This window comes from Acanthopagrus latus, chromosome 2 (assembly GCF_904848185.1).
Source record: "Acanthopagrus latus isolate v.2019 chromosome 2, fAcaLat1.1, whole genome shotgun sequence".
NCBI classification, from domain to species: domain Eukaryota; kingdom Metazoa; phylum Chordata; class Actinopteri; order Spariformes; family Sparidae; genus Acanthopagrus; species Acanthopagrus latus.
The window spans coordinates 18,090,373-18,101,991 of NC_051040.1; the positions used below are offsets into that span (position 1 = coordinate 18,090,373).

General features: G+C 41.6%; 1 protein-coding gene and 1 long non-coding RNA gene across 2 annotated transcripts; one reads left to right on the forward strand and one right to left on the reverse strand.

Moving 5' to 3' along the window:
* Positions 1 to 438: 438 nt before the first annotated feature.
* Positions 439 to 2,979, reverse strand: LOC119007043. The gene is made up of 2 exons (XR_005070988.1): positions 2,475 to 2,979; positions 439 to 2,387 (listed from the first exon to the last, which is right to left on the reverse strand). It is a non-coding gene; the product is annotated as an uncharacterized LOC119007043 (long non-coding RNA).
* Positions 2,980 to 5,821: 2,842 nt separating this feature from the next.
* tyr (tyrosinase) lies at positions 5,822 to 11,240 on the forward strand. The gene is made up of 5 exons (XM_037075044.1): positions 5,822 to 6,806; positions 7,945 to 8,161; positions 8,878 to 9,025; positions 9,318 to 9,499; positions 9,582 to 11,240. Exons 1-5 carry the CDS (start codon positions 5,979 to 5,981, stop codon positions 9,827 to 9,829), a joined length of 1,623 nt encoding a protein of 540 aa, XP_036930939.1. The 5' UTR covers positions 5,822 to 5,978; the 3' UTR covers positions 9,830 to 11,240.
* The last annotated feature ends 379 nt before the right edge of the window (positions 11,241 to 11,619 follow it).

Consider the following 11,619-nt stretch of genomic DNA (forward strand, 5'->3'; position numbering starts at 1 on the left):
TCTCAAACATATAATCAAAAATCCAAACAAGTTAGGTGAATGTCACCAACCCTAAAGGAGATGTGTTGTGCTAAAGATTGTGCTCTGTTTTAGCTCCTTTTAGGTCCTTCAGCCCCACCTACTGAATACCCAGTCTGCTCTGATTGGTCAGCTCGCCCGACCAAGCACAGCTAACAACAGAGTAGATGTGCTAAATTGATTCCTATATGAAAAACTAACCCCATAAATGATGCAAATGTGTGACATAGAGACGTAGTGCGATGTCACAAAGTCACAGATTAAAAGGCGGGATTATTGACTAGGCGTTTCAGGAGCAGTGTTTTCTGTGGGAGAGGGGAGCTACTGTTGGTGAGTACTTTGATCCCCACTTTTAAAATCTTTGCATACATCAGAACCTATATAAAACAGTTGGAGAAAGGAAAATAACTACATTATAAGTCTTCTTTCAAAATAGTATTTTAATGTTATATTTTGACACAAGAGTCAAGTATTTCACATTGTGTAACTCCACTCAGCAAAGATGTAGAAACTACTGGAAACACACTGTATTCAAAAAGTCTTGCTTCATTGGCAGACCTATACCTTAACCTTTAATAAAATAACTGTGGAAAAAAAAAATTCAACAAATGTCCTTTAAAACAGAATCCCACTGGAACAGATGTGGGTTTAAACTATAACACAACACTGAGTCAATCCATCACATTTTAAAGCAGAAAAATGCAAATTCAACATACTTTAAAAAAAGAGAGCGTGTCCTCAGATCCTCCAGTAGGATGTTCCAGAGTCTGGATGCATACAAAGTAAAAGCAGCCTCAGTATCGATGTTAACTGTCAGCACAGGTTGACAAGCTGTCACACTGTGTCTGAGTACCAAGACGCCCTGATAACAGGGACAGCACACAAACTGGGGATGATGCAGCAGAATATGAATGCTGTCATGCAGAAATAGCTAACTTTGAAGTAGAAGCCCCTCTTAGAATATCTTCAACTTAGGGTTTCGACTAATGATCGTTTTTCATTTCTGATTAATCAGATTATTTTTCTTATTTAATATATTTGAATGTTTTATTTAAGCAATCACTTGGTCTAGTGAATATCAGCAAAAAAAATGCCCATCCCAGTTACCGGAGCCAACAGTGGCGTTCAGAGTGTCTTGGTGTGCATAATCGACAGCTGAAACCCCTAAAATACAAAGTTATAATATATAAAAATCATAATCAGCAATGCAATAATGTATTAATCTTTCTAGTGTCTAAAGCTGGTAGGCAGCTATGGAGTGTGACTAAGAACACTGATAATCAGTCAATCCACAGGGTAAAATATTTACATACATGTAAATATATGAATATAATATAGGATACTTTTACTCAGGGAATATTTGCAGGGGTTACTTTCATTTCTACCAAAGCAAAATTTTAAAACATTATCTCTATTTTTACCCAAGTATGATTTTTGAATACTTTATATAACACTGCTGGTAGGTGGAGGAGCTGTTTTAAACTACTTTGTATACTGCTGGGTAGATAAATCATTATCAATACATCATGTTGTGTCTGTTCATTTCTGTTTAGTAAAAATAATCTCAATCTGCATAGTAAATCAAGCTATCAAATAAATGCAGTAGAGTAGTAAAGAGCATATAATTGGCTTCCAAAATGTTGAAGTTTAAAAATGGCAGGCAACGGAAATACTCAAGTGAAGTATAAATACCTCAAAACTGTAGTACTTGAGTCAATGAAAAGGGTTGCTTTCCACAAAAACATTCACGTTAAAAAAAGACCAGTTATGTATGCTTAAAGAATGATTAAATGACTAAATATACAGATCAATCAGTGTAATAACACAGATTCATCCATCTGTCTCACTTCCTGTTTGGATGGGGATGAGTCTTGATGGGCCTTGATGGGTCAAAGGTCAGGAGGTCGTACCATCTGACACACACACAGCCAGCTGTTCACCTGTTCAAAGACAGAGCACAAATCAGCTCCACCTAATTCTCCACCACAAGAATTAGACTGAAAAGCAACATTCTGATTTCCAGGCAGATTTTCTAAGTAAGAGAATAATTGTCTCCTCGGGCTACAAGGTGCAAATCACGTCTCTCCCCTGCAGCAGAAATCAGCAAGACTTATCTTTCATCTTTGCAGGACGGTGGGAACGGCTTTTAATACGAAAACGCTTTCCGAAATGGGAAAACAAGAAGGCACAGAGGCGAAAGACAACACCAGCAGCAGGTCAGATCATCAGCACCGCTCCATCCTCTCCTGCCTCATTACAGCTGATGAGGAGGAGGCTCTTACTGAACTAACCATGCTGTGACTGGCAGTCGTCCTGTGGCGCTCCTCTGTTCCAGGCAATAAACGGGCCCTGCTGCCCTCTTGTGTCTGCTGGAGGAGATTAATGAGAAAGTGACACTCGAGGCCTCATTCTCAAGTATTTTACATCATGTCACGTGAGTGATAAACAATTCTTACTGCTGTAAGTTGAAATCCACATTAAGTTTGTCAGTCTGTCTGTCGGTCTGTCTGTCCCGGAGCCCTGCGGACAGGTTCATCCTGTGATGGTCATTCCTGTGCGCTCCACCGGGTCCCTGCAGCGGGATAAGCTGCATCCCGTGCCTGGCTGCGGCAGCATGTGACCGGCTTGTGATCGCGGGGTATTGCGCAGATGACTGTCTGACCTGAGCCCGACTGTAACAACTAGAGGAAGAAAAAGCCTGTGGGGAAACAAATCTCTCTCTCTGCCTCTCTCTGCACGTACTGGACATTCCTGTGTTGTGCAGATGATCGGCACGCTGCATCATGTGGTGCAGATGACGAGGACGCTTTCAAAAGCTTTCTGTAGTGAAATGTTTCATAAAGCATTGCGTAACTTTCATGCGTTATCATTAATTAATATCATTAACGATGACTACCAGGGGTGCACTGTGGAGGCTACTTGTTCTTTACATTTAGAAATGTTCATTTTATGCTACCTGATACGGAGGACCGAAACCGACAAAATCAAAAAGATTAATAAAGAAATAAAGAAATAAAGAAATGGATATAATGTATTTGATATAACATAATACTATAATGATAAGGCAAAAATGTTCACAAAACAAAACTAAATGCAAAAACTTTACTAGGAATACAATAATTGTGGGGAAAATGCAATGTCAAACAAATCAGATGTAAAAACACAAACACAGTAATTCAGAAATAATTCAAATGATAAAATGTGATTGTAAATGCTATAAACAAATAAATAAGTGAATAAAGTGGTGAATCAATACAGAAGTGAACTGAAACTGAATCAATTTACGTCACATTTTATAGATTAGCATCAATGCCTACATTCAGTTTCAGTGTTACTTTTGGTGCATTTATTGGTGGATTGAGAGCCATTTATTCATGTATTTGTTATTTGATTTTTAATTTGATCAGTTTCCGTCCTCGAGAACACAGTACTTTAACTTCGCTACATTTCAGAGAAATACAGTTGTTTCACCTTCAGCAGTTACAACATGAAATATTGTTCACCTTTAATTAATAATCCAATAATATAATAAGATAATGGAGCACTGGTGGATTATTCTGCCACACTGTGAGTTGTTTTACATTTGTGCTTTAAATAAAGTGCTGATGCAGGCTTCTTCTGTTTAAATAAGACTTTGACCACAAGTTTTTACATACAGCTTCTTTTACTTTCAGTCACTGATCATCACCTTTATATTTTAACTACAATGCATTAAACTAATTAATGATGATGTCCACATAGTTGTCTTTGCATAACATGGCAGCCTTGCATATGGAGTCAGTGATCATCTGCTTTGTGCTTGTGTGTTTTTGGAAAAATAAGAGAGCAGAACGACTGTAATTTCCACCAGGGAAGTCCCCTCTGACCTGTGCGCATTACTGGAAAGTCAAAAGTGGAGCAGCGCAGAGATTTCTTCACAGAAGAAGTTACCACAAAAAAACACACAGCGGTGCATTTTTTTTCTCTTACAGTGTGAAAATACTGTCATTAAACACCCGTGACATGAATTGCTTGTTTGACGGAGCCATGTGTTTGCCTTGCATGTCAGTATTTATAAATCAAGAGGAAACTGCCACAGTTTGTTTACAGTATATGGCGTGAAATGAGACATCTTCGTGTGACATCTTCATACATAAGTCTGTGACGTGGACATGCTCTGAGCAGATGACTGATGTTAAAGAGAGAGGAAGTGCCGTCTGTTTCAGATTGATAGATGGTTTATACGCTCTCCAAAACATTATTGGTTTAGCTTTCCTATTCAGTCACTGTAAACGCTTCCTGCCCGCAACATAAACTGCCTCCGACCCAATTTTCAGTCCTGTGTAGTCGTAATAGCATAACGTTACCAGAGCATGATGAAAAGATGAGGAGAGATATTTTGACTGTTTATTCTCAAAGTGGCATATCTCAGCAGAATATACAAGCTACAACCCAGCTTTATTGAAGTTTAGAATATGAATTTCTGTTAAGGGTTCCTCGTGGGTTACTTTATGTTTTGTGCTGTCTTTTTCAACACGCTGTTTCCAGAGTTGTCTGATATTGTTATTGCCCTGGACGACCATTAACACTGTACTGTTGAAAAAACGTGCTTGGTGTGATTTCTAATTATTAGATTGCCTGTGAAGTTTACTGTTTCAGTGCACTGGTGTCATTTTAGACAATAAAATGTATTGTTTAACTGTAAAATATCCTGCCTCTGTTACATTTGTCATGAGTGTTCCATCTTTGAGGGATCATTGCGATCATTGCAAAAACATGTGTGTATATCATATTTTATCTAATACATATGTGTGTGTACACGTGTGCCTTCAGATATGTATTGATGAAATAATCAAAAGTCCTTGTAGAGGGGATTTTTATGTGTGGGAAGTTTACTATGTTTTTTTCTGATTGACAGTTTGTTGTGCAAGTCTCAGGTTTTCTACTTGACTTTTGTCTTTGCCTCAAACCATCATTAAATCTAGAAGGTACACACATTTTATATAATACAGCAATGGCACATGGCCTCACAAGGCTGAACCCAAATGAAAATGTTGCATTGGTCCACATAATGAACAGTTTTGCCTGAGTGAGCAAGCAGATCGTGATTTGATATGTTTAACATGTTGCCCAGACTCATGCGTATCTTCACTGCATCCTTATAGAACCAATCATCAACACGCAGATTCACAGGACCCCCATCTACCAATGTTACCAAGGGAGTCAACATAATTCCTGCTCTCATCATCCCAATTTAATGGTTACCCCATACTTTCCTGTAACACAGAGTGCACTCATATCAATTTTCCACCTCATCATCTTCTGTTTCTTTTCCATTTCTCACTTCCCTGTTTCAGCAACAGCACATCAACCTCACACTCAACCATGCACAAATTCCAGGGGGAATAGGATAGGGTTTAGGATAGGGGGTGGGGCGTGCGCACACACACACACACACACACACACACACACAATTCTGCCTGAGGTATAGTGGAGCAGAGGTCAGCTGGTCTTAAGACAATATCAGAGAGGAATCAGGACTATTATCCTGAGCATGTGATGGTGTGTGAGTGCACATGCTTGAATGTGTGTGAGATCACAGACTTTGTTAGAGGACGGCCCACCAAAACAGCTCAGTGAGTAGGGAGCGAGCAGGAGACTGTTGGCTGGGTGCGAGAGAGAGAGAGAGAGGTGGAAGGAGGTTTGGGAGAGAGTTGGATGGGAGCACAGAGGGGTAGAAAGTTTCAAGAACCTATAAGCTGGACGTTTTTGAAATACGTAATTGGTCGCTGATGTGAATACAGGTGCCTCAAGAGTTTGAGTTTGACTCTGAAGTGTGTAATCTTGTATTTCTCTGCTTACTTAGTAAGTATAGAGGTAACTTTGGAAGCACTGACTCTACTCCCCTGTGCTGCTTTTGCTCTGTTGCTTCTATCCTCTCAGCACGATTTCACACCGTGGAGCTGCCCTGACTTTTCATCATGAGGAGTCTGTACGCATCTCTAGTTCTGCTTCAGCTCATTGGGATTTGTTTGTGCCAGTTCCCCCGCCCTTGTGCCAACTCAGAGGGGCTGCGGACCAAAGAGTGCTGCCCAGTGTGGGACGGAGATGGCTCAGCCTGCGGCGCCCTGTCAGGTCGAGGCTTCTGCACTGAGGTGGAGGTCTCGGACGAGCCCCATGGGCCCCAGTACCCACACAGCGGGATTGATGACAGAGAGCGCTGGCCTTTGGCTTTCTTCAACCGGACGTGTCGCTGTGCTGGAAACTATGGAGGCTTTAACTGTGGAGAGTGCAGGTTTGGTTACTGGGGTTCAAACTGTGCTGAGTACAGGGAATCGGTGCGCAGGAACATCCTGACCATGTCGACTGCTGAGCAACAGAAGTTCATCTCTTATCTCAACCTGGCCAAGAACACCATCAGCCAGGACTATGTCATCTCCACAGCAACGAGAGCAGAGATGGGGGAAAACGGGGAGAACCCCATGTTCTCTGACATCAACACCTACGATCTGTTTGTCTGGATGCACTACTACGTGTCGCGAGACGCCTTCTTGGGAGGGCCCGGGAACGTGTGGAGGGACATCGACTTTGCCCATGAATCCGCGGCATTTCTGCCATGGCACCGAGTCTACCTGCTTCACTGGGAGAACGAGATAAGGAAGCTGACGGGAGATTTCAACTTCACCATCCCATACTGGGACTGGAGGGACGCCCAGTCCTGTGAGGTGTGCACCGATGCTCTGATGGGAGGACGCAGCTTCAACAACCCCAACCTCATCAGCCCTGCCTCAGTCTTTTCCTCATGGAAGGTAAGAATTGATTAGTTTCTCTCTGATTCTGAGTATCTGCGAGTGAAAGCATGCTTGTTTGAGTATGTGTTGATGTACAAGCAAATCTCTCTCATCCATCATTAAGAGAGTAAAAATTCCTTTCCCCCGTCAAACAAACGAAGGCTTGTTTTATTTCCATTTCATTCTGAGCGTCTGTTCCTCTAAAGCTGGCTAAGCCTCTTAATCCAAAAAGTGAGTACTGCTTCAGCCATCTTAATGAGTGTAGCAACTTATTTAAACTGAATATGGATGATTGGGTAGTACCTGTTATTAACAGCAAGAATGAATAAAAAAAAAGATCATGTGACTTGCTTTGAAAGTATGGAAACCTTACACAACCACAGGTCAAACATACGGTTTTCTACGTTTTCCGGTGATAACCAGACAAATATTATTTGTTTCACAGTTCATTATAAGTTCATCATCAGGAGACCTCAACAAAATGAACATGTAATCTCTGGAAAACAACCCCTGTTGATCTGTGATACTGACATCAGTAACAGAGGAAATGTTTCAACCCGTGGCCGTTCAAGGTTTCCATACAAAGCCACCCTACAGAGCAGTGTGCATGTAATGGTCCACTCTGGTTCACAACTGTGACTGTCACTTCCTCTCTCAGTATTTTAGGAAAACAACATTTGTTGTGATAATGACGTGAGCAAAGTTTGTTTTCTCGAGCGCTCCAGAAAATTATCTTTTATCTCTGATAATGACAGAGATCTCAAGAAAGCAAATAGCATGTTACTTGTCAACACAGGACAACAGAGGAAATAATGTGTTCGACCCATGACTGTTTAGGGCTTCCATGAAATCTGTTAGAATCATTGTAGTAGTTTGTACTTCTTGTAGTAGTAGTTTGTAGTTTGAACTAATAATCTTTTAACATTGTGCCATTTTGTCTTCACGTGTTTTAATCCATGCTTACACTCAGAAGCATACAAGTCTGCTTAATCACAGAAGTAAACATTCCTGTATGGGAGTCATTTTACTGATGGATGGAGATCTAAAGAGATCAGTAGGCTCTCTGATTTCAGTAGCTCAATAAATGTGTGTTTTTGTGTGTGTGTGTGTGTGTGTGTGTGTGTGTGTGTGTGTGTGTGTGTGTGTGTGTGTGTAGGTGATCTGCACCCAGCCAGAAGAGTACAACAGCCGAGAGGCATTGTGTAACTCGACCGGGGAGGGTCCGCTGTTGCGTAATCCCGGCAACCATGATCAGAACCGCGTGAGGCGACTCCCTACATCAGCTGACGTGGACTTCGTTGTGGGCCTCCCCGAGTACGAGACTGGACCCATGGACCGATTCTCAAACATGAGCTTCAGGAACGCCATAGAGGGTACACACACACACACTCCAACACACACCAACACACACCAATTTGTCCCCAGATGTTGGAAAAGGGTCTAGGGTCTGGGGTTTTTATTGTTTTCGCCCCTTCCCCTCAAACATCCTGAGTCCACCACTGCAGTTAGTTGTGTGTCTGTGTGATATGCATACATTCAAAGAGGGGCATACACACAGACATTCACGCTTAATGTAAACCTATAAAGTAATACTGAAACACAGATTCAAGCAGGAACAAACATATGTACTCTCAAAACACTTCTTACTAAAAATTTACATTAAACGAATAATTTTACATCAGCCTGATAATTTAGTTACTTGGTTAATACAAAAAAAAGTTTTTCATTTCAGCAGTGTCCAGTTGCTCTTGCCCAATATCTTTTTAGTAGTGTTGAACTCACAGTTACCTCGAAGCAGTTTCCACGAGCATCACTCAAACACACAGTAAGAGGCCTTCAGCCGTTCTTAAGCTCAAAGAGTCCCTTGCGTGTCAGTGTGCTAGAAGGCAAACATCTTAACGCAAAAGCATTTCAAAGATGAAGAAAGAAAAAGCTCTTTAAACACCAACAGTGAGTCCATCAAACCTAATCAACCGTTAACAAACAAAACTGATGTCAAACAAACTATCTTTTATAATGTCTGGACATTTCTGCAACAGAACGTGGGGCTTTAACAAAACGAAAGTTCACAGATAGCTCTTCTCAACAGGTTTTGCCGATCCAGAGACTGGTCTTGCAGTGCAAGGTCAGAGCACCATGCACAACGCCCTGCACGTCTTCATGAACGGCTCCATGTCCTCAGTGCAGGGCTCAGCCAATGACCCCATATTCCTCCTGCACCATGCTTTCATTGACAGGTACATGCAGGAAAAGAGCATTGTGGTTACAGAGAGCTGATAGTCAAGTATTATACAGTAAATGACCACCTTTGTTGTGTGTGTGTTTACATATTTTAAATTTACAAGTTCAGTTTTTATTGCTGCATGTTTGAAGGGAATTTTGTGATGCTGGTTCAACATTTCTCCACTTTCTTCCTGTAAGTCTTTGTATGCATCCTGGTCTGACCATTATTCCTTTTCCGTCTTTATCATACTCATCTTTACCCATCCTTCCTCTTGTCCCTTCCCTCTCTATTTCATCCCTCTCTAGCATCTTTGAGCGCTGGCTCAGGACTCATCAGCCTCTCCGGAACAGCTACCCACGTGCCAATGCCCCCATCGGCCACAATGATGGTTACTACATGGTGCCCTTCATGCCCCTCTATAGAAACGGAGACTACTTCCTGTCCAACAAGGTGTTAGGATTTGAGTATGCCTACCTGCTGGATCCTGGTCAGTACACAAAAAACAACCACGTCCAGTAAATTAGTCTTTCTACAGCTCTTCTCTGTTAAACTCCTCCACCTCCCCACAGGCCAGAGATTTGTTCAGGAGTTCCTGACGCCCTACCTCCAGCAGGCCCAGGATATCTGGCAGTGGCTCCTGGGAGCGGGGCTCCTCGGGGCGGTGATCGCCGCGATCATTGCTACACTGCTCGTTGTCGCCAGAAGGAAGTGGAGGCGCAACCAGAGGAGGAAGAGGGTGCCGAGCTATGGAGAGAGGCAGCCACTCCTGCACAGCAGCTCAGAGGAAGGCTCGTCATCATATCAGACAACACTGTAACACACACAGATACTGTACGTACTGCTGTGTCTGAATGTACAAAATGTTAGGGACACTTCCTGGTACATCACTTCATTTGTCACTGATGTCCCATCATAAATCTTAAGCGTTAGAAAGAAAACATCTGCTGCCATCATGGTAGGAGGCAGCTGTGCGTCACTACAAGTCTATTTTATTGCACCCCAGCGCTGTGGAGGTGAAGTGAATTTCATTGACAGCACTGAAAAACGACACTTCCAAGATTTCTGGGCATCAAAAAAGCAAAAGCCCCTTCTCTTCTGGTTATTTAATATTGAGGCGCACAGACGCTTCAAGGTCTGAGAAATTTTATAAGAGGAGATTATGAACAAAGAGCAGGGAGCCAACATCAGAGAGACGTCCTTAATGTTTCATACATTCAGTTCATACCACACACAAACTGTAAGGCTTTCAGAGTTATCTCGTGTGTCGGGTTTCGTGGCATCTAGCGGTGAGGTTGCAGTTTGAAATGCGCCATTACCAACTGAACATCACACCTCTCACATCACGAAGAGCGTACAAGGGCCCTCTGTAGGCCCAGAGAACATGGCTGTGCATCATGGTGGACTCTGTGGAAGAGGACGACTTTTAGTCTGTGATGAAAACATATATAATATGAAATGTCCGTGCCTTAATCCCCCTGAACCCAACACACTGGATCTTTAAGTGATCGTTATCGCAATGTAACAAATTGTCCAAATAAAAATGTAAAGATTTTGACAGTACACTGAGTATTTTCTCCTGGGTGTTTAACCTGTGACTTGTGATCTCATTTTTGAGTACATTTACTGTCTATTCACATGAGCGACTTTGTCAACAGATCAGCAGTAAATATGATGTGTATATTGCTTCCTTGGCAACTTTGTCTTGACTGACCTTAAGCACAGATGCATATATGATATACTGCATTACTCCATTGTAAGGCACTCTGACTCTAACTGAGAAGCACTGTATGTAATTACCGTGAGTTTACTGGAGTTATGCAGTTTTATAATATTCAGCTGACTTGCATACAACTCAAAAAGTCAAGCCAGGTCTGCTGCTGTTATCTGTGTAGACTGCTCAGGGTGTAACAGTCACATTATTTGCCCCCTCACACTCAGTAAATCAGTTATCTGAACAAAATTAAAGTCTTTCCTCCCACATAACCTCATGTCGTCATTAGTAAAAATGTCTTATTTCAGATTCTCTAACTGGCAACAGAAAAGCTTTTCTGTGCCGTGTGTGCATGTGTCTGTGTGTGTGTGTTTAGAATGCAAAACTCTCTAACCAAACCTTTGACAAATTTTGTGTGTTTGTGTTTGCACTGGTGCTATAATGACTTTTTGCGTGCAGAGAAAGTATAGATGGTATCATGGTAACAAAGCTAAATCATGACTTTGTACATGCTGCATTAAAATCCAACAAATCAGACCCAGTTTTGTCTGTGATTTATTTTTCCTCTCTTGGATTAGCGGGAATTCTGACAGAATGCATTTGCCTTGATAGAATTTTACTCTGCTAAACTAACTAGGATTGCGTGCATATTACATGTATGGCAGCAGAAATCTGATTTAAATTATGGTTTGGGGTTTTATCTTTTGTAAGCCAGAGCCTAGACTGCCAGCCTTTATAAAAGATTTGTACTGTCAGTTTGTATATTGAGAAGCAGTTGTTAAATCCAATTACACTACTTTTCTTTATCACTGAGTTTGGCTGTCAGAAATCAAATGAATATGTTATGGCTAATTTGAATGATATCTAACTTCAATAATGTCTTGTTAATGCTACTA

What these genes read in the sequence shown, in the direction of transcription:
- tyr (XM_037075044.1), top strand. Translation starts at nt 5,979, where the DNA reads ATGAGGAGTCTGTACGCATCTCTAGTTCTGCTTCAGCTCATTGGGATT. An exon ending in CAGTCTTTTCCTCATGGAAG is followed by an intron (nt 6,807 to 7,944) that starts GTAAGAATTGAT and finishes GTGTGTGTGTAG; the next exon opens with GTGATCTGCACCCAGCCAGA. An exon ending in CTTCAGGAACGCCATAGAGG is followed by an intron (nt 8,162 to 8,877) that starts GTACACACACAC and finishes TCTTCTCAACAG; the next exon opens with GTTTTGCCGATCCAGAGACT.